The sequence below is a fragment of the Eurytemora carolleeae genome, unplaced genomic scaffold (assembly GCF_000591075.1).
Source record: "Eurytemora carolleeae unplaced genomic scaffold, Eaff_2.0 scaffold681, whole genome shotgun sequence".
Taxonomy (NCBI): Eukaryota; Metazoa; Arthropoda; class Copepoda; order Calanoida; family Temoridae; genus Eurytemora; species Eurytemora carolleeae.
In genome coordinates this window covers 32500-56331 of record NW_019396776.1, presented here as the reverse complement: position 1 = coordinate 56331, position 23832 = coordinate 32500, and the positions used below count along the sequence as shown (strand labels likewise).

The following is a 23832-nucleotide window of genomic DNA, read 5'->3' as shown; positions in this document are numbered from 1 at the left end:
TAGGAAGACGACTTGAAAGTCGTCTTTGGTATTTGAATTTATTTGTGACATTTAGTCTTCTATCTACTTTAACATGTATGATTCTTGAAACAACTATCACATAATTCTCCTAGCCCTGGCATTTCCAAAAAGTGGTCTGCGTTTTTTGTGCTTTCAATATTACCGGAGATATAAAGAGTTTGGTTCAGATTTCAATTTTGTTAAATAAAAGCAAAATTGTCGAAATCTGAACGAAATTCTTCATATCTCGGGCAATATTGAAAGCACAAAAAAGGCAGACCACATTTTGGAAATGGCAGGACAAGGGAAATTTTGTGACTATTATCTCTAGAAATTTACTTCTAAAATTAGGTTGAAAAATAAACGCACCAAATTATATCAAAAATCAAGACGACATTCAAGTCGTCCTGCATACTGTCATGTTTCGTGGGACACCCTGTACTATATTTTGCATAATACGTTGTACAGACTAAATTGTATAGCTTACATTTTACAGACCACATGTAGATAATACATTGTACAGACTTTATTGTAAAGACTACATTGTTCAGACTAAATTGTACAGACTATATTGTACAGACTATATTGTACAGACTATTTTTAACAGGCTACATTTTACAGACTACATTGTACAGACTTAATTGTACAACTTACATTGAACAGCCCATATGTATATTGTACATTGTACATTATATATTGTACAGACTGCATTGTACTACAGACTATAATGTACAGGCTATAGTGTTCATTACTAAATTGCACAGCTTAAATTGTCAGACCATATGTAGATAATACATTGTACATACTATTATGTACAGACTATATTTACAGTATATATTGTACAGAATACATTGTATAGACCATAATGTACAGACTGTATTGTTCATTGCTAAATTGTACAGCTTACATTGTACAGACCACATTTAACAGAATATACACATCGTACAGACATACATTGTAAAATTGTACAGAAATTGCCCTAAATGTATGTATCTGTGGAATCTGTTTCTATTTTCGGGGTTCGACAAATATTTTTGTTTGGTTTTTCTTTAAAAATATACTGTCGCGTACTACATGTCTATAGAATACAAACAACACGTAAAAAGAGATACAGTTTATTCGTCTTTATCGACTTAACCCTGGTCACGTGGATTTAACGGTTCTGTCAATATATCAGGAAGCTTTGGCTTTCGATCACAATTTGAACCATTATACATAATGTTTTATCCTTTTTTCTTAAATACTTTTTTGTCGGCATAAACATTTTGAATACAAAAGTATAAAATAAATCCGTAAGTTTAAAGATTGTTAAATTATAGACGTTTGATTTCAAATAAATGAAACAAAATGCTTCTTACTCTGGTTAGTCCGGGGTGTTATTTTAGCACTATATATTCAGCTACTTTCGTTGTTTTACAGTACGTTACTCAAATATTTCACTAGAAGGAGATCTTTCATTTGGCGTAGGTCCCGTTTTGCCTACACATAGTCTGTATCTGTACCAGAGGGGATGTTTACTAACTGTTTACTAATATTCATATACTATATAGGTTAGGCCAGAATCAAGTTATAATAAACAAATATGCAGTACGCTCTCGGTATAGTTTATGGCCTGTAAAATTAAAGATTATCACTCTATATACTATAACCTCGTTGATCTGTACTGTACAGTTTGCTCTAACTAATTTAAAGTCAGTCCGGTACATGAATTAAACCGGAGTTTACAGTGGTTAAGCTGTACGTTGGTTTTTGTTGATGTACATTGTACATTGTACAGTTTAAAATTATTAAGAGATTGTATTTAACAGACTACATTGTACAATAGATATTACAGCTCTTACATTGTACAACAGAAAACATGTAAATAATCCATTGTACAGACTACATGTACAGACTTTATTTTACAATACATACTACATTGTACACAGTACAACTTACATTGTACAACAGAAAACACGTAAATAATCTATTGTACAGACTTCATGTACAGACTTTATTTTACAATACATACTACATTGTACACTGTACAACTTACATTGTCCAACAGAAAACATGTAAATAATCTATTGTACAGACTTGCATGTAGAGACTATATTTTATAATACATACTACATTGTACACTGTACAACTTACATTGTACAACAGAAAACATTTAAATAATCTATTTTACTGACTTTTTTATATAAATAATTTTAAACTTAAATAACTTAAACTTAAACAATAATGTGTCGAAATTTACTAAATCATTACAACCCCTATTTTCCCTGAGAATCCCCCCCCCCTTATGTTCCTTCTCCGGAGAACGTGAACCAACTAAAGAACACGCAGAGAGCGAGGAACTGTATATATATATATATAAATATATCTACGTATGTTTATGTGTGGTTTGCACCTCCACAATACACCGCTGCTCATATTTATTAATATTAATAAATATGAAATTTTATTTTTATTGAAATAAAAAAGTCATATCAGTCTCTAAAGATCCATTACAAGTAAATTATATGAAATATATCAAACAAACTTCTTAAAAATTAAATATATGTTATAATAATTTGCTAAAAAGATACTGATTTTAAGATATCCTTGCCCAATTTCGCATTTTAATGATTTAGAATTCCCCCCCCCCAAAAAAAAATCTAAAAATTATTTTTTCAAACAAAATTTTTAAATAGGCTTAATCATAATTTAAAAACTTCCCTAAAAAATAAGCAAATGTTCGTTTCACAAAATGTTTTTAGATTTTAAATTTCCTAAAGAAGAGTGTTGTTAGAAAAGTTTGCTATACTAGAAATTCAAGGCGCTTCGCGCCCTTCTTTCAAGCCTTAGAGGGCGCTTCGCGCCCATCTTCTAAATTAGTTGTGAACATGTTCTCTTTGTGTACATCGTAAAACAAAACAAAAATAATTCACGGATTTTCACAAAAAATTTCGCGGATTTTCAAAATTTTTAAAAATTTAATGACGATCGAATTTTGATGGAGACAAATATTTGAAATTTTGATTTTTCATAAACCTTCCCTGGGGTCCCTAGATGTCCCACAAAAAATTTGGGCCCGATCGGTTCAGCCGTTTTGACGTTTATTGGATACAAACAGACAAACAAACAAACAGACAGACAAGCCAAATTTATATATAGATAAGAACCAGAAATCAGTGGAATAGAAAGCAATCTTTTTCAGAAGAAATTTCATACATTAATTTGCGCATTTTTTGGCCGTTTCTTGATTTTTGCTATAGAACTGTAGTTTTGTATTATGTTTGAAAATTCTTGAAGTATGCGCAATTTATCATATTTACACGATGCTTACAAATTCTAAATCCATCACGTACATGTATGATCCTCTCCTGTTTATCCAATATATACCAAGAAATACCAAAATATACAAGGAGATATGTGAACCTAAAGGGACAGTGCCCGTTTTTTCAAGAGACCCTTAATGAGAAGAAGGCCGCGGCCGGTAATACCCACAATTGGGTCATTTTAAAGCTTTGTCTGATCAAGTATGAATTAGATATCAATATTTACAATTTGAAAACTGACTATTTTTCAATTGTGGTTTTTCTACAAAAGTGCACATGCATGACCTGCACATTTCTGCTGAAGGAAAACATAAAGAAATTACCTAAATTAAACATTTTTATTTCTAAAAAAACGACAATATCTTTCACACCATTGATCAAATACTGCAACCCTTCCAAGCTTTATTTTCTGGGGATAGTTGTACAGTGATAACCAGAAAACAATGAAATAGGAATATGACATTAAAGCATTTGATGGTGTTACAAAGCAAATAGTTTTACCAGACACTTTTAAAATCACTTTTTCTGTGAAATGGGTCTGTTTACACTGCACAATTGCTGTGTTTCATGGTTGTTGAACTTTTTAAAGTTAAAACTTGATTTTCAAGTCGTCTTACTATTCCAGAGTTTTCTGGTTATCACAGTACATAGAATTAAAGAGGAGAACATGCTCTTTACTTAGGAGGCACAATTATTGGGACTAGCCTTAAACTATAAAACCAGATGTGAAATTAAAAATAATTAATATAATTTTTTTATGTTTTGTTTATTAAAATAACAAGATAATATATTTAATTACTAGATTATATAATATCTGTTGTTCTAGAATCTTATCTCTCAGATATGAAGGCAATGAGAGTCAGTAAATATACATCTTTGTGGACGTGGAGATGATTTAAAGGGAGTGTTCGCCGATTTGAAAGTATAATTTATACCCAAATTATTGGAATTAGGAACAAAACAAAACATAAAATTTGAAATATGAATATGTTATGACCGTTATGACTTAAAAAAGATATGATTTAAAGGGAGTGTACGCGAAAAATGAAAGGGGGTATAGGCTTAATGCGATAAAAAAGCGCTTTTGATCGCTACTAATCTACTTCTATCTGTTGCGTCTATAAGGAGAAAATTGTTAAAAACGACTAATACCGAAGAACGTAGCCCCCATACAAAATTCAGAAAGATGCAACATACGACTTAGACCGTAAAAAAATCTATTTAATTTCAAACAAATCATTCAGATATTACAACCTATACTCATCGATTATCTTTCGCCACATTTGTATATAGTTGATTTTTCATCTGTTTTGATTTTATAAACATAAAACACAGAAACTGTGCAGATGCAGATACACCGGTTTACCTTAAATATAGATTTTCAAGCCTTCAAGCTTTTTACAATATTAAATACACATAAGATAAATTTCGTCTTCCTATTCCACAGTTTTATGTGTCCCACTGTATCATATTATCGATCAAATAGGTCTAATCACTTTATCTTAGGAAGGCATTATAATGTCGTAGACCTTAGATATTTCAAACTATGAATTATATTGGATCAAATAATCTAGGTTTTAAATGTAAAATCAAATTAAAAATATAAAGGGATTAGAAAATTTGAGTTTCTGGCAAATACTCATTTCCTTTACATATCCCCCTCGACGGTTTCCACGAAATGATTATATTTTTTGCGCATAATTTGCGTAATTTGTGCGCAAAATTTGTTTCCCCGAATTTTGCGTATCTTTAGCGCATGAATCGCAAAACGTTTTGCTCGTTTTTGCGCATTTTTTTGCGTAAAATCTAACATCTTAACCCTGACGATTGGGGGGGGGGGGGGGGAACCCCCCCTGTGGTTTCTTCTGAATCTCTTAAAAACGGCTCACATTAGAACGCTAAAACTTCTTCACTGAACAAATTTTGTTAAAAAAATTTTTTTGATGCAATTGCAAAGGGTAAGGTGGAAAGGACGGTCAAAATGAACCCGAAAAATCAGAAATGGTTAAAATAATAAAGAAACAGGGCTAAGACTTACATATTTAAAAAGCCGTTGAAAAATGGGTTTATTAATATGTGTCTTACGTTAATATTTGTTAAAAGTAAAAATAACTATTTTTGGACATTTTTTCGGCATACTTTTTGAACTTTTTATAAATCCTCCCTCGCACCCTAACCATTAAAGTTAGAGGTCTATTTTTTTTAATGAGTAGGCATTTAAAAGTTGGACAGGACTAACTAAAAAACTTATGATTATGCTACTCCCAATTGGTTACTTTTAGTTACAAAACTTCAAGTTGACGGACAAATACATTCAAAAAATACTACGTGTCTTTTTCCAACTTAAGTTTAAAAGGAGCAATTTCAAAGTAGTGCACAATTATTGCACAATTTTTGTGTAAGAGTGTGCTCATCTTGATTTGCAGTTTGCCATTATGGAGCAGGTGGCAAAATAGAGTTTTAGGCAAGTAATCAGTTCCTTTTAAACCATTGCAATTATATGTGAAAGCAGTGCGATCTCATAGATAATAAATTTATACAGTTTATACCTATAATATTTAACATTTAGATAAGAATTTGTTCCGCCAAATTGCGCAAAACGGAATTACGCAAAGCGGAATAGCGCAAAAATGCGCGAAATGAAGTTTGCAAATCATTGCGCAAAGTGCTATTTTTTCGCGTAAAATATAGCGCAACGAAAGCAAAATGTTGCGCTTCCTTTATTAAAAAATCGCGCAAAAGTTTTAAAAAAGTAAGAATTTCTATATTCCTTTCACAAACTGCATTAATTACATTTTATGTGTGTAGAATATTAATCATAAAACTGTTCTTAATCAATGTTCTTAGTGTCCGCCAAGGAATATAAAATGATCTTTTCCATAAAATGAAGTGAATGCTTCAGTTTCTGGGAGGTACGGTAACAAAGCTTAGTCTGGGCAACACAGTGGTTGTTTACATTTCTCCCAGAAACTACAGTACAATTTTTTATGGGAGTTTCTGTAAAGTTCCTGGGAGATTTCGCTTAAAAAAGTTGTTTCAGTTTCAAACAGAAATCTTCAGAAAATCTTCAGAAAACTATTTTTATGAAAACAAAACAAAAACTAATTAAACCAAATATAATAGTAAAACATTTTCAGAAGTTAGAATAATGTACATTTATGTTCTGCTCTTTCTCGTGACATTTCTCCTCTACTGGTATATTGACAGAAGAAAAAGTTTCAGAGTAAGTTTACAGTTATCAACGGTTTCCTGAGCTCTCACGCTAAATTCTATTTTGCCAATTACTTTTTTCAAACAGTTAAGCTGAAGCATGAACACGAGACTAAAATCGCTGTACTCAACATGCATGCCCCTGTAAACTCCTATTATTGCTTCAGTCTATTTGAGACTGTATATAATCTAAAATACAGGTACAGGGTTCCCCCTCTAAACCTTTTATTTTTGACACCCTGTATATGATTAACTCTAGGTTCTGACAGACTACGGGTATAGGGTGCCTCCTGTAAACCTTCTATTTGGAAACCTTCTTCAGCTTGTACAAGATGATCTGGGAACTATGGAAAGGTAAATTAAGAACGAAAGTCAGGACAAAAGTCGGGACAAAAGTGAGGACAAAAGTCAGGACAAAAGTAAGGACAAAAGTCAGGACAAAAGTCAGGACATAAGTCAGGACAAAAGTCAGGACAAAAGTCAGGACAAAGGTCAGGACATAAGTTAGGACATAAGTCAGGACAAAAAGTCAGGACAAAAGTTAGTACAAAAGTTCTATAATTAAAATGTTTTGTTTTACGAATAGTTAGATTATATATAAAAAGACCATGAATATTTTCTAAGAATTGAGAATAACAAGGATTATTATAAATCTGTATTTTCAAGAGTATTCCATTAAAATAAATCCTTGCCTCCTGCAATCTATATATATATTTCCCAACAAAGTGAGTTGGAAGCTTTAGTCTTGAATACCCTTAATTCCGTTCCCTTAATCTCAATATCATTTTTAAACTATGAACTTTGAGAGTTCAAAGGGGAATGTCCACATTTCCATACAAAGGGTGGGGGGGGGGGGCTTTCTGACTTTGTTTTTAGAGATTTCTCTCTGATTTTTGGCATGCAGGCCTGAATTGTGATCTAGTTTTTTAATCAAAAACCAAAGTGGGGGAAAAATAATTTTTCCCTTAATTTTTCCCGCATTTTTCAGACATTTTTTCAACAACTTTGTGTTAAGTCCATGTGGGGTGTCTAAAGTCATCAACATTGGGTCGGGAAACTCAATTCTGGATTTTATAATGCATTTCCCCCTCTCCTTATACCATTTCCCCCCCCCCCTTTCCCGCATTTTCTCCCTCCTAAAGACCATAGAAGCCTTCCGACTTCATTACAAGAAATTTAGTCTAAGTTTTAAATTCAAAGGGTTGCAAATATCTTCAGAGATTAGAAAACTAGGGTATGAGGTGAGTGAATATTTACTCATCAAGTAAGGTTTATCTTGGAAACTTTGAAAACTGGTTTTGTAAACCTTTGATATTTCAAACTATGGCCTCTAGCTGATATATTAATGAGTCAAATTTTGTTAATCCAAATGGACAATGGTTGCAAATATTATTAGACAATTAGGATATTAGGAAAGGGACCAGTCCATAATTAAATTTGATTTCTCTTTTTTAAGATGGATGGAGGAATATGGGGAGGAAATTGGTGAAAAGGGCGGGAAAATCATGGGCTGGTACAGGTTAGACTTATTCTACCATTTTTTAAAAAATCTCCTACCATAACTTTATTTTTAAAAGACTTATTGTGAAATTTTGATGAAACCAGATATTTTCGATATTTTTGGGTGTTGTAATACTAATGTTTTTATTAAATACATATTTTGCAAAACATTGGCGATTTTTCAAATTTTAATATTTTTGTTGTCATTTTCGGAACCCCTTGTGTGTTCAGATCATTGTGAAATATGATTCTGACCCCTTTATATTATATTTAAGAGGTCCAAGTCCCGCTATCTGGACTAACTTATTATTATATTAAAGAGGTCCAAGTCCCGCTATCTGGACTAACTTATTATTATATTTAAGAGGTCCAAGTCCCGCTATCTGGACGACAAGTCCCGAGTTTCTAAAGGAAGTATTTATCAAGGATGCAGAAACATTTATAGATCGGCCTATGCTAGGTAAAAATACTAAATATCTATCTATCTATCTATTTATAGATCGGTCTATGCTAGGTAAAAATACTGAATATAAATCTATCAAATACTTGATTCTCACACAAAAGTTGAGTCGAATGAACCAAAAATGGAGAATTATATTTAAAAGTGAACTCATATTAACAAAAGTAAGCTCTTATTAACAAAAGTGGGGTCAGTCCTAGTCAAAGAGAATAGAATATATATTAGAGTTGAATTTACTAGAAAAAAGTGTAAAACGGCCATTTTGTTGTACTGTTTCCATACTGCATGTATACTTCACATATTTATGCTATATAACCTTTTGGGCCCTGGAATATCATTTTATAGAAAATCTAAAACTAAAGTATAAAATAGGCTGGTGTATAATTGACCAATGATCATTTCACATAGATTTCATTTTACAAACGATGATTTTTCGTTATACTATAAATCAAATGATGTTTTTTATTCACCTAATTCATTGCAAAGTTTATTTAACAGCTTTAAAAAATTCGAAATTGAAATATATAGTCTAGGGAACATACTGTATTAATGTACTCTACTGCATATAATTTGAACTCCCTTTCAGGCTGAAAGGGACTGAAAAAATTCATACCGAGAGATTCACTAAATTCCCCTCTAATATATATTCTATTCTCTTTGGTCCTAGTGAACGATTTTTGGACCCCCCTCCCCCTCCTATCAATTTTGTACATGACCAAATTAGTATTTATTTAGTATTATTTAGGTTTAGGTTAGGTTAAGACACTTTCTGGGCAGAGCGCTGCAGCTAGGACATGCTAGGGGGCCGAGCGCTGTGGCCACATGGTCAATTATATCCATGTCTAACATTTAAGATCTATGTACAAAATTGATAGGAGGGGGGGGGGGCCTGGGGGTTCCAAAAATCGTTCTCTAAGAAATTACCCAAAAGTGGACTTCATTAACAAAAGTAAACTCCTATAAACAAAAGTGAACTCTTAAGAACAAAAGTGGACTCCTATTAACAAAAATTGACTCTTATCAAAGCTTATTTTAGGCCATTTTTTTATACATTATAGTTAAAAGCATTATGAATGCTAAAAATATCGATGAATATCAGGCTGTAAGCATATTTTAAAACTACCAGTTTTTTTTGGCAGAAAAGCAGATTGTTTTGGTTTTAAAATTGTTAATCAAAGAAACCATGCCTATAGCTCAATATCAAAAAATTGTAATTTTTCAGATCGAAGTGACAATATTCCACACTTGATAAATATGAAGGTAAATTTTTTTCTTAAGGTATTGGTGCTACCGAAAATATTAAACCAGAAATTGAAGTGGCAAATGTACAAAAAAGTCGTTCAACTAGCTAGAACTAGTTCAATAGTTAAAATATATATATACGTATTCATAATATATATATACAGTATGAATATATATAATTCTTTTTCTTAATAGATTTTATAGAATTTAAAAAAGTAATAATAATAACTAGCTGAAAAAATTTTACAAAAAAATTTTATTTTAAAAAAAAATACTTTTTAGCCTGTGTTTTCTCGGTCAGCCGTTTAGCCAGCAATAGCTAACATAAAAATATTGAACATAAATTTTTTAGATATATTTAGGTAATATTGATGATAATATAATGATAAAAACATTGTCAGAGAAGAAGGAACACCTGCGAAATATCACAACAATATTAAGAAAAATAGTTGTATATTGATTACAATTATTTATCTTAAATGTTAAATTACGGTTTAAGAGGATACAGACAATGAAAGGTTCGGTGTAAACTGATTCCGAGTTCCCTTCGGTCGGATTACATACTTTTTAAACACATTTTACAATTTCAGCCTCGACAGGGTAAATATCAATATGGACGCGCATGATTAGATCTGATGATTATTCGAAAAAGCACAATGTTTAATTAAAAAAAATATATCAAGCTATATATATAATCCTGTTTTACGGTGAAGAGGATTTCAAACCGGATCCTCTCTGCCTTTTTCAGGTTTTTTATACCCTTTTTAATTTTAAAAATAAACTAAGCGTAAAAAAAATTTTAGATATTTCTGTGATTATAATTCTTTAAAGTTTCAACCTACCCCTGTAATCTGTACCTTTTAATAACCTTTAAAAGAAAACTACAGACTAGATCTGGTTGCAACTAGATTTGATTTATAGATTTTAACAGTAGAATCAGAATGGAGACACAATTTAATATTCATAAGTTTTTCTTTAAAGTAGTATTTCAAGAATTAAATATATTTTTAATGAAAATAATAATGAATGATGATGATGATGATGATGATGATGATGATGATGATTATGATGATGATGATGATGATGATGATGATGATGATGATGATGATGATGATGATGATGTTCAGGACGATGTTTAATGACAAGCTGTTGGACTACAGGGAGAATGGTGATCTGGAAAGGTTGGGAAGGTTCTGGTTGCATGGAACCTGTAAACCAAATGAACAGGAGAAACGAGCCTCTGAACCCCTCTCTGAAGCACAGGTGATAACCTGCAAAAAGTCTGAATGTTGTCGTCTTTGTATTTCAATTTTATAAGATGTCTCTGAATGAAAATTAAAAAATTAAAATGAGAAATCTTCAGAGACGAGTGTACAAAATGCCTCCCATGGTTCTCTGCAACTTGAAGCTTGTTTTTCTCTATTCCAAATCTTTTAATTAACCATTAAAATACTATTTTCAAGGCAAAGGACCAAAGTTAACCTTCATATCGTTATATTTATTCAGTTTAAATTCTTCAAAGGTCTTTGGGTAGTCCTGTACAACACAGGAATAATCTAGAATATTTTAAGATAGAAAATAATATAGTTTTTTAAACTTCTACTACTTAAAAAATATTTCTCAACAAGCTTTTGAATCAAGAATTCTCAAAAATATCTCTTCTCTTAAATTCTTACAAACTTAATAAAAGAATAAAATATATATTTGACTTTATACTCGGTGAAACTTTGACGCTTTTAGGAAAATAATAAATAAACCCAAGTTCGAGATTTATTACATTCCAGTCCTAATTTTTAGTACGCAGTAAACTTAATGGAAATGTTAAAAGAATTTTCATGTTTTTGTTCACAAGGATTATAAAAATGTTTAAAGAACTGTAAACGTACTTTTACATGTTTTCAAGTTAATATATTTTAAACAAGAATCGTAAAATAGAAACTGAAGGAGCTACGATTTCACAAAGTCAGTTATGTCGCATAAATTTGATTTTCTTCTTCCATCTAAAGAAGCATGTTTGTTAATTTTTCTAAAATTATTAATAATTTAGTTTCTATCTGCGTTCCTACTGCTTGTGTGTGGAATTATCACCTCTATATTCCTGCTTACTTGTGAACACATTTACCTCAGGAATATTCACTTTAAAAATTAAAAAAATATAAATTTTAAGAAAGCATCCCCTACTCCTGAACATTTTTTTGTCCCATTAAGCTGAGTTCTGTACAACAAAAATGTTAAATTTTATGCAACGAAATGCAAAAGAAAAGTTGAAAGAGCAAAAAATATGGAAATGAAAAAAACTTTTTAAAACTTGTTTCTCGAAATTGAAATTTCAATTAAACTCTACCTTTCATGAATTCTTAATTCATTTTAAAGTCTGCTAACATATTATAAAAGAAAAAAAAAATAGAGATTACTCAATATGAGTCATTCCCCACTTTTTTATGGAACTTTAGTCGTCTTCGATTAGAATTGAATAATCCTGAAAGAAATGTTTCGTTGTTTCATTTAGCAGAAATATTATTCAAAAAATGGATAAACCTTTTAAAGTTTGACAGGTTAAAGGGGTTATTTTTACCATGAAAAATATTTCTCCAAAAGTTTTTAACACCCCCCTGCTCTCTCCTCAGATGAACTTTTATTCACAATCACATTCAAAAAAAATTCTTTATTTTCGTTCTCAATTGATCATCCGCTCATGATATAATTAAAATAAGTTTTTTTTTTAGTTTTGTTGTTGTTGGTAACATACTAATCAAGAGCTGATAAGTTTCTTTACAATGAACTGGCTTAATTAAAATTGTGCATTCTTTTTTGCGGTGATTGGCAATTAGTAGTTTGCTTGTCTAGAACATGTTTGGGCAAAAGATGGAGAACGCCCTTTTCATTCTAAACAAACAAACAGTGAGAACCAGAAAACTGTGGAATAGGAAGACGACATTAGCGCAATAATTAAGTGTACTTGATTTTGTTACAAAGCACATAGATTTACTAGTAGCTTATTTAATCACTTATTAAGTGAAATTGGTCTGTTTAAACTATTTAATTGCTGTGTCTCATGTTCAATGAACATTAGGTCTAAAAATCGTCTTCCTTGTTCAGAGTTTGATAGTTCTCACTGTAGTACATAGCTCAATAACTTGAAGCGATTCTACGTCGTCCAGTTTTATCATATTTCTTTAAACTTGTTCAATTATATTTGGGATATTTAAGACTTAAAAAATGTTTTGAAAGGACAGTCGTTCTAACTCCAATTAAGTCCCAATGACTTAAGTCTTCGTATGAAAAGTGACTTGTCTGATTCACAACAGCACCCATTAAATCATTAGCTCTGCATTCTTACCTAGCTTAACTAGTGTGTAATTCTAACAATTCTCTCCAGCTTTTCTGTAGCAAGAAATCCGCTTTTATTATACTTAATATCACTTTACAATAATTGACAATGTCCAGTTTGATAAAGAGAAATGAGGGATATCTCATGCATGCTTCATCTGTCAAAACTTTAAAGGGTCCCGTTGTTGACAAGCTACTTTAAAAATGGAGGGTTCTTTTCAGCACAAGTTTTGAATTCTTGACAAACAAAATTGTTCCGAAGGTTGGCAGTTGGTCGGCCATGACGGGATACGGACTAGCTTTTCCAACAAACTCAAAATACAGGTGGAGAAATATTGGATAATGATGATGATGATGATGATGATGATGATGATGATGATGATGATGATGATGATGATGATGATGATGATGATGATGATGATGATGATGATGATGATGATGATGATGATGATGATGATGATGATGATGATGATGATGATGATGATGATGATGATGATGATGATGATGATGATGATGATGATGATGATGATGATGATGATGATGATGATGATGATGATGATGATGATGATGATGATGATGATGATGATGATGATGATGATGATGATGATGATGATGATGATGATGATGATGATGATGATGATGATGATGATGATGATGATGATGATGATGATGATGATGATGATGATGATGATGATGATGATGATGATGATGATGATGATGATGATGATGATGATGATGATGATGATGATGATGATGATGATGATGATGATGATGATGATGATGATGATGATGATGATGATGATGATGANGCGTAGAGGAGATGCAATCCATTTTGTGCGAAGAGGAGTTACAATCAAGGTCGCAAAGTCGTGCCATGCAGTATTTCTGCAATTCATAAACGTAAGTTTGGATTGTATGTCAATACAAACTTCCTATATTGTAATGTATAGTCAAGTTTTTTATTTGTTTCCATGATATTTAGTTATAGTGTACATTTAATTATTAGCGATTTTTAGTGTATATAAGCTTCTTTAAGTGTTTTAAGCTATTTCAATTTTACAATCTAAGCTTTTTAGAGTCTATCTTTATCGAGTCTAGCTGTTTTTAGTGTACTCTTGGTATTTTAAGTGTAATCTAAGCTATCTTATCTATTTGAAGTGATATACAGTGAACAGAAAGAGTTTACAATTACAAATTAATAATTATTTTAACAGTGCAAGTATAGAGCAATTAGCTGGAAAATATAGCTCTTGACTGTTTTGATTTTTTTCCACCTAATTTTAATAATGATAGCAAAACATTTCAATTAATTTCAATTAATATCTTTCCAATATGTATTCTCTGCATCCATTTATCTATCCAATATTTTTCTATTTATCTATCAACCTATCCTTCTCTTTCCAATATTTCTTATATCTATCTACAAATCAAGAAACTAATCTGTGGTTAGTGTATATGAGCACTAAATGATTGATTGAGTAGGTTTACTCCTGTGAAAGGGGTTTAGTCTAGATATTAGTGTTAATGTTTATATTTACTAGGCTTTCAGGACCCTCTTTCAATGTGTTGCTTTTCAAGACGCCAAGTTGACCCAACCGGTTCAGCCGTTTTGACGTTTATTGGATACAAACAAACAGACAGACAAGGCAGATATAAATACCGATGTCTAATTGTTTATTGTTCACTCACTTGAAAATACATCAAAATTCCAAGGCAATAGTAAATATTTAAACGCAAAACCAAGCCAATCTCAAAGATGTCACGAAGAGACAGAATAAAAATGCAATTAATTGTTTCGTTTAGATTCCTTCCATTTAAGGAGTTAAATATCTGATTAATACCGTCCCTTTAAATTTTAATTTGCGCAAAACTGATGAAGATGCTCTAGTTTTTCTAACTAAAAATTGCTAGTTTTATTTATTCTCTTTAAAGTTGAGACATGAAAAAAGCCGGTAAATTGTTACTCAGATATAGGTTTAAAGGGCACTGGTCAGAATGTGTTGTGTAGACTGAAAAGAGGAACACTTGGAATTATTGTAGAAATTTTTGGGGGGATTAATAGTTTTTCTTGAAAGCAAAATTATAAAGTGTTTGTTTTGAAGATATTTTTCTCCGACGCTGAGAGAGAAAACGATTTATAACAGCTGGGTTTCTATTTTTAACAAGGTAGGTTGACAAAGGAATTGAACTTATCAGTAAACCTTTGCAACCCAATGTCGTATGACCTTAGATACTTTTAACTATTAATTCTTCTAGATGAAATAATTTAGGTTTTAAATATCAAGTGTTAACACCATCAGGTTGAAAAGATAAGATCTAGAATTTGTGGCAAAGATTCATTTTTATAATAATATTTTAATAACATCATTTTATAACATCATTTATTGAATTTCTAGCAAATAGGAATTGGATTTCCAGCAGATAGGAATTGAATATTTCTAAAGATTAAAATAAGATTTAGGAAATCATGGACTTCTCAGCAAAAAAAAATGGATTTCCATTCCAGTTGATAGTAATTTGATTTCAATCAGATAGGAATCGGATTTACAGCAGATAGGAATTGGATTTCTAGCAGATAGGAATTTGTTTTCCAGCAGATAGGAATTGGATTTTCCAGCAGATAAAAATTTAATTTCTAGCAGATAAAAATTTAATTTCCATCAGATATTAATTGGATTTCCAGCAGATAAGAATTGGATTTCTATCAGATAAGAATTAGATTTCCATCAGATTGAAATTGAATTTTCATCAGATAGGAATTAGACTTCCAGCTGATAGGAGTTGGATTTCCAGCTGATATGAATTGGATTTCCAGCTGATAGGAATTGGATTTCCAGATAAACGGAATTGGATTTCCAAAAGAGAAAGGAATTAATTCGATTTTCAGCAGATAGGAATTGTTTTCCTAGCAGATAGGAATTAGATTTCCAGCAGATAGGAATTAGATTTCTAGCAGATAGGAATTAGATTTCCAGCAGATAGGAATTAGATTTCCAGCAATTAGGAATTGTTTTCCTAGCAGATAGGAATTAGATTTCCAGCAGATAGGAATTGTACTTCCTAGCAGATAGGAATTAGATTTCCAGCAGATAGAAATTAGATTTTTAGCAGATAGGAAATAGATTTCCAGCAGATAGGAATTTGATTTCCAGCAGATAGGAATTTGATTTCCAGCAGATAGGAATTAGATTTCCAGCAGATAGGAATTAGATTTTCAGAAGATAGGAATTTGATTTCCAGCAGCTAGGACTTAGATTTCTAACAGATAAAAAATGGAATTCCAGCAGATAGGAATTAGATTTCTGTCTCCGAAGTCCAATCTTTAGTTATATAACTCTGAACTTACTCTATTCACAAAATTATATATTTTAGTTTTATTTTCATATTGATTTTCTAATTCGGAAACAATAACGAATTAAAATGTAAAATTTATAATTGTTTTATTTTGAATTAGGATGGTGCGAGCCAGTCAAGAAATCAACTAGTCAGAAAGTAAACAATAACAATAACAATAACAATAACAATAATAATAATAATAATAATAATAACAATCATAATAATAATTGTAATAGTAATAATGATAAATAACCTGAAGAAAGATACTGTATAACTCCTGTTTTCTACTAAACTCTGCTTTAAAAGGTTAGCTTCTACTAAACTCTGCTCTACAAGGTTAGCTTCTTCTAAACTCTGCTTTACAAGGTTAGCTTCTACTAAACTCTGCTCTACATTTTATTTGCACTTTAAAGATTTCATTCAACGAGGTTATAGTGTATAGAGTGATGATGTACGCTAATCATTTACTATTTTTACAGGCCATAAGCTATACCGAGAGCGTACTGCATATTTTGTTTATTATAAGTTGATTCTGGCCTAACCTATAGTATATCAATATTAGTAAACAGTTGTAAGTGTACAGTACAGCTAACTGAGCACACAGATAGATAACTATCTTCCCCCCTGATTTCCTTTGATGCATAAATCAGGACGATAATATAGATCGTATTATATAGTGAGTCACATGACAAACAAACAGACAAATTAACAATACTATATAAGTCAAAGCTTTAAAGGGAACCATTGAGAATCTAGAGTTACTTAAAATTTCGCATACAGTCCCTTTAAAAAAAATTCTCATAGGCGAACATCAGTGCGTTCTTTTCTGGATCTGGGATATGGTGACCAGGTATTATCAAATTAAATAAATTTGTTAAAATATATAATTAACATGTATACGAGAAGAAATTGTAAATTTGTTAAGTACATTGACTAATTAAAGCTGAGAGGATTCCCAGCTAGAATCAGTAATTTACTAATTCCGTTCTAAGACCCCGGGGCCATCTTGAAACTAATTGATTAAAAACACTTAAATATAATCAAAAAGGCGAGAACCTTCGAAAACAGAAAAAATGATATGGTATGTCAAAATGATAGTATTAAACTGTAAAAGAATTTTTTTTATATATTTCTGCAGTTTGCAAATTGACAATTCACAAATAAAAAGTTATTTTTGAATTCTTTTGTCGATCATTAAAATTAATTATTTTAGAACTACCTTGAGTTTTTGTTTGAGAATATCCAGGAACCATCTTAACTTTATACCAAACTATTTAGCTTATTTACATTACATAACTACATACCATAATGAAATTGAGCATCAAGGATTAATATCTATTCATGCAACTGCCTTGTAACTTGTAAGTTGTGTTATAATACGGGGCATTATATTTTTCCCGGGATCTTTACTTAATTTAGTTTGTTTATTCAAGCCTTTAAATCCCTCACTATGTCCGCGATTAAAAGGTTTGAATTTTAACCTCAAACAAACTAAATTAAGTACAAATCCAGGCAAAAATATAATGTCCCGTATTAAAACACAAGGCAGTTGCTTATATAGATATATTCCCTTTTAAACTGAAAAAAAAACGCGAAAAAAAAACTCTAAAATCCAAAAAATTTAGTAACTTCTGTGACATTATTTCTCATAATGTCCCAGGACAATTATGAGAAACAATATCCCTGAAAATTTTCAAATTACAGGAAAATACACGGAATATTGATTCTCTCAAAATGAAATTTAAAACAACAAATTAAAATAATGTTTTTTCTTTCTAGAACTGTGGAGAAGATGTTTGTAAAACAAAGCTCAGGTTAATAATAAACTAATTGTTTGCGGCATTTTCTAAAATGTTTTGGTCATCTGTATTCCTTGAAAAAAGAAAATTGCCGAAAAACCCTATCCCAAAGTGTGTGTGTGGGGGGGTTTGAAATATAAAAAGTCTTCTTAAAACGCCTGAATAACTTTTTCAATACTTAAAATATGGTCTAAAATTTAAGATTTTCTGCCATTCTTCTTAAACTTTTTTTCCTCTGTAGTAACTTATTTAAAACCTATAACATTATAAGTTAGCTTTCCAACACTTTCAAGAATTAATAGGCGTTGAAAAGTGGACTATTGGCAGCCCTCCCCCCTCTTTCTCACTAAAAATCCCAGCCCTACTAGAGTCCAGGATAGGGTTAAACCTAAAAATTGTTTATTTTCTATTTGATCAGGAGGTTGAGAGGAGACCTAGACTGTGCTAGAGATCAAATTCGAATGTTAGAAGATCAGTTGAATAAACACGGGATTCCTCTCAGGTCTAACATTTTTAATCATGTATTTTGTTTGTCTGTTGGTTTGTTTGTATCAAAAACGTCAAAACTGCAGCTGAAGCGATCAGGCCCAAATTTGAGTGGTAACTGTTATGACCCCAGGACAAATTTATCTGATCTGGTTTGGTTTGGTTTGATCTGGTTTGGAACGGTCTGGTTTGCTTTGATCTGGTTTGGTGTGGTTTGGTTTGTTTTGCTTTGATCTGGTTTGGCTTGGTTTTATCTGGTTTGATTTGGCTTGGTATGGGTTGGTATGGTTTGGTATGGTTTAGTATGGTTTGGTATGGTTTGGTATGGTTTGGTATGGTTTGGTATGGTTTGGTATGGTTTGGTATGATTTGGTATGGTTTGGTATGGTTTGGTATGGTTTGGTGTGGTTTGGTATGGTCCGGTATGGTTTTTTTCTGGTTTGTTTTGCTTTTATATGGTTTGGTGTGGTATAGTGTGGTTTGGTTTGCTTTGCTATGGTTTAATCTGGTTTGGTATAGCTGGTATGGTCTGTTATGGTTTGGTCTGGTTTGATTTAGAATTTTCTTATATTCTAATAATTCCAGGAGAACTTCTAAAGAAATTGCAGAGAAGGAGACAGTTCTGTAGAAACCTCAGTCCTTCAGAAACCCCAGTTCTTTAGAAACCGCAGTTCTTTAGAAACCTCAGTCCTTCAGAACCAACAGTTTCTTTAGAAACCTCAGTCCTTCAGAAACCACAGTTCTTTAGGAACCACAGTTCTCTGGAAACCACAGTTCTTTAGAAACCACAGTTCTTTAGATACCATTTTTCTTTAGAAACCTCAGTCCTTCAGAAACCCCAGTTCTTTAGAAACCGCAGTTCTATAGAAACCCCAGTCCTTCAGAAACCACAGTTCTTTAGGAACCACAGTTCTCTAGAAACCACAGTTTTTTAGAAACCACAGTTCTTTAGAAGCCATTTTTCTTTAGAAACCCGAGTTCTTCAGAAACCATAGTCCTTTAGAAACCACAGTTCTTTAAAAGCCCTGGTCCTTTAGAAACCACTGTTCTCTAAAAACCACAGTTCTTTAGAAATCCATTTCTTTAGAAACCACCGTTCTTTAGAAACCACTTTTCTTTAGAAACCCGAGTTCTTCAGAAACCATAGTCCTTTAGAAACCACAGTTCTTTAGAAACCACAGTTATTTACAAAACCACATTTCTTTAGAAACCACAGTTATTTAGAAATCACAGTTCTTTAGAAACCCAAGTTCTTTAAAAGTCACATTTCTTTAGAAACCCCAGTTCTTTAGAAACCATAGTCCTTTAGAAACCAAAGTTCTCTAGAAGTCAGAGTTCTTTAGAACCCACAGTCCTTTAGGTACCCCATTTCTTTAGAACCCACACTCCTGTAGAAACCCCAGTTCTTTAGAAACCACAGTCCTTCAGAAACCCCAGTTCTTTAGAAACCGCAGTTCTTTAGAAACCTCAGTCCTTCAGAACCAACAGTTTCTTTAGAAACCTCAGTCCTTCAGAAACCCCAGTTCTTTAGAAACCGCAGTTCTTTAGAAACCCCAGTCCATCAGAAACCACAGTTCTTTAGGAACCACAGTTCTCTAGAAACCACAGTTTTTAGAAACCACAGTACTTTAGAAGCCATTTTTCTTTAGAATCCCGAGTTCTTCAAAAACCATAGTCCTTTAGAAACCACAGTTCTTTAAAAGCCCTAGTCCTTTAGAAACCACTGTTCTCTAGAAGCCACTGTTCTTTAGAAATCCATTTCTTTAGAAACCACCGTTCTTTAGAAACCACTTTTCTTTAGAAACCCGAGTTCTTCAGAAACCCGAGTTCTTCAGAAACCATAGTCCTTTAGAAACCACAGTTCTTTAGAAACCCCAGTTATTTACAAAACCACATTTCTTTAGAAACCACAGTTATTTAGAAATCACAGTTCTGTAGAAACCCAAGTTCTTTAAAAATCACATTTCTTTAGAAACCCCAGTTCTTTAGAAACCATAGTCCTTTAGAAACCAAAGTTCTCTAGAAGTCACAGTTCTTTAGAACTCACAGTCCTTTAGGTACCCCATTTCTTTAGAATCCACACTCCTGTAGAAACCCCAGTTCTTTAGAAACCCCAGTTCTTTAGAAACCATCTTTCTTCAGAAACCACATAAAAAAACATAAAAAAACGACAATATCTTCCACTTTGTTGGTCAAGTAAAGATTTAAAGGGTACCAATGGGAATCAAGCATGTCCCTTTTTTAATGGAGGTTCACTTGGAATTACCTTATTTTAACTATTGTTTTCATAATATTAAAATGGAGAAATCTCCACTAATCATGGACATCCCTAAATGCATCATAAACATAAAATGGAGTCAGAATAAATCTCTCTGTTCTCCAATTTCCAACCTCCATCTAGCTTAATGTAAAAACTGGAGGTTTTCTGTCTCCATCTTCACAAACCAGTGTTAACTTTGAAATCCTTGAAATTTAAAATATTTTGTCTAAATTCTGACATATTTTCTCATTTTAGGAAATATTTTATATTTTAAAATGTAAGATGTTTTCAATATTTGTTTTAAAGATTATTCAACCGGTAACAGTTTAAAAGGTGGTTTAAAATAATTTTGCTTGAAGATATCGGTTTCTAAAATGGTTTTACATAATCCATGTATTTACTTTTTTTGACATAATCCATGTATTTAATATTTTTGACAAAATTCGTGTAAACGTGATCTATAGTGCGATACATTGAGCATAGCACTCAATTAATTATGGATATTTTTAAAAAATCTATTAATCATAACAAAAAAAAATTACTTTTTTTCAACGAATTTTGAAAAAGTTTATTGTAAAAAATAGATGTGACTGAGTGAATATGAATTGATGTGTATCAATTACTCTTGATGTTTGTTACATTTGTGATATGATTTTACTAAAAAGGTGGATAATTGTACATTGTAGATGTGTATGTACAAAACATGTACAATGTACGGCGTACAGAAACAACAAATCATGGTGCCCATACAAAACGCATTTTACAATGCACAACATAAAACTTTCTCTATGTGAGTAGTGTTATAAAACCAACAACTGCATTTTTAAAGTTTAAATTATATATTCAAAATTGGTTGATGCACTGGCGTCGGGCGTTATGAATATATATAGTATTTGACATCATCATAATTTTCAAATTTAAAAATCTTGAATCAATTAATTGGAAAAACTATTTAATACTATATAACTGTTGTGAAACTGAACACTCGCCACAATCCATAATTGTCTGATCCTATAAAACGTTGCAACCTAATGTAGTAGAATATTCTTAACTATGAATATTTGCACAATCAGGTTGCAAAGAGTTACGGATTAGAGGATTAGGTAGGGAGTGTTCAGTTCTTTTGTTATCATGTGTCAGTGTCGTACAATAACATAATTTGGAAACTTTAAGATTCAAAATTTAAATAAAAAAGATAAAGGGCTTTTTGCTTAATACCCAGTAAATTTGTGTTAAGGAAACTGAACATTCGCCAAATATTTTAATATTCTATGGTTTACGCCATCACGTTGCAAAGATATAAGGATTCTAAAATTAAATTTTGTGGCATATACAGTCGTCGTCGCATATATCAAAACAATGAAGACGACTTTAGCTTTCAATTTTGATTCATATCAAGCTTTTAAACAGCATGGATACACATAAAAATGGAAACAAAGAGAAGCTGTCAATTAGAAAAGCTTCTTTTTAATTTCTTTTTAACTTAATTCGTAATTCGTAGTTCGTAAAAAGCTTGTTAACAAACAAAACTGAAATAAAAAAGTCGTCTTCATTGTATTGATATAATCGCCGACCACTGTATCATTATCCAGTTTCCTTGACAAACATGTCTGTTTGATGTTAATTAATGAATTGTAAATAATAATAATAATATTTGTGAAAAGGGAGGCAGAAATTCAAGAATTTAGAAAAAAACGAAATTTGCACTTTGCCAATCACACGAACGCACTCCCTTATCTTGCGCTTTATAGGGAATGTGGGCGTAATTTCAAATAACCCAATTTTTTTTAGATAGGCATGTTCGATGTAATGAAGTACCCATAATTAAACCATAGACTGATCAATGATGTCGGACTTATCCTTAAAATTCAGGAATTTCCATGTTTGCCCGGCTGGTCTTCTGAAATTATGTTTACAGTCCCTTTAAACCAAACTTGATGTCCATGTGCATAATTACTACATAGATGAGCTAAACATTAAATGTGATAATTCTTATTGTTCATTTGTAAAAAAAAATATACATTTTATAAACGTTTATTATATTTTAACATTTAGAACCAGTATTTGAGAGTCAGCTATAGAATACTTAACTATATGGGTTTCCGACGTTTACCAGAGGCCGAAATTAAAGAATTTGAGCCACTCAAATATAGTTGGTTCCACTTAAAATCGTATTAAATGTTTCAAGATTTTAGCCGGCGCTCAATTGAAACCGGTTTTATGCGGATTTGTGATGCGGCTCAAATTCATTAAATTCGGACTCGGATTAATGTGGAACCTTCCCTACCTTTCTTATTAGATTTTAAATAAATCTACCCCTAAATGCTGCACAGTAATAAGAACTATGAATGACATAATAAAAACCATTTTAATGATTTACCATTCTGAACAACTTGAGGAAAGGTTCAGTTCAGCCGTTACAGCTCAAAATTGGAAACCTTTATACTTAACGTTGTAATACCATTTTACAAATAAATTCTAAATATGATAAAAATTATTATTCATAAATATATTTCTCTTAGTAGCTTGCAGCATATGGTTTTTTATAAATACGAACAGAACATAAATATCTGCTCAGACTTGACTAAAGTGATGCGCGCTAAAAGAGAGCGCATAGACGAGTCCGCGCGCAGCACATGTAGGCTCGGAACACTGAAAGAAGAATGAAGGCCTATTCATGTAGTCTCCGGAGCCGACGGTGGATTCAAATCCTATAATTATTCGTATAGTCCTAAATACAGCAAATTAAAGTAAGGGATTAATTTTTATCTTATTTTATAAAAGCATGGGTGGTTTTTACCCTATCTCGTTCATTTTCTTGCTTATCTTCACTGTACCATTGAAATATTTAAAAGTTAGTTTATTCTTGAAAATTTGAAAATCCTGAAGTGAAGAAAGAGATTTTTT

The 23832-nt window shown here is 31.7% G+C and overlaps 1 protein-coding gene across 1 annotated transcript; it reads left to right on the top strand.

The window, feature by feature from the left end:
- The first annotated feature begins 6443 nt into the window (after positions 1 to 6443).
- On the top strand, positions 6444 to 22130 carry LOC111708563 (uncharacterized). Its single transcript, XM_023481982.1, has 14 exons — positions 6444 to 6525; positions 6772 to 6866; positions 7969 to 8031; positions 8378 to 8472; positions 9695 to 9797; positions 10842 to 10977; positions 11762 to 11841; positions 15147 to 15210; positions 16499 to 16536; positions 16687 to 16716; positions 17185 to 17230; positions 18160 to 18194; positions 18598 to 18681; positions 19251 to 22130. The coding sequence occupies exons 1-14, from the start codon at positions 6451 to 6453 to the stop codon at positions 19291 to 19293; spliced, it is 987 nt and encodes a 328-aa protein (XP_023337750.1). The 5' UTR covers positions 6444 to 6450; the 3' UTR covers positions 19294 to 22130.
- The last annotated feature ends 1702 nt before the right edge of the window (positions 22131 to 23832 follow it).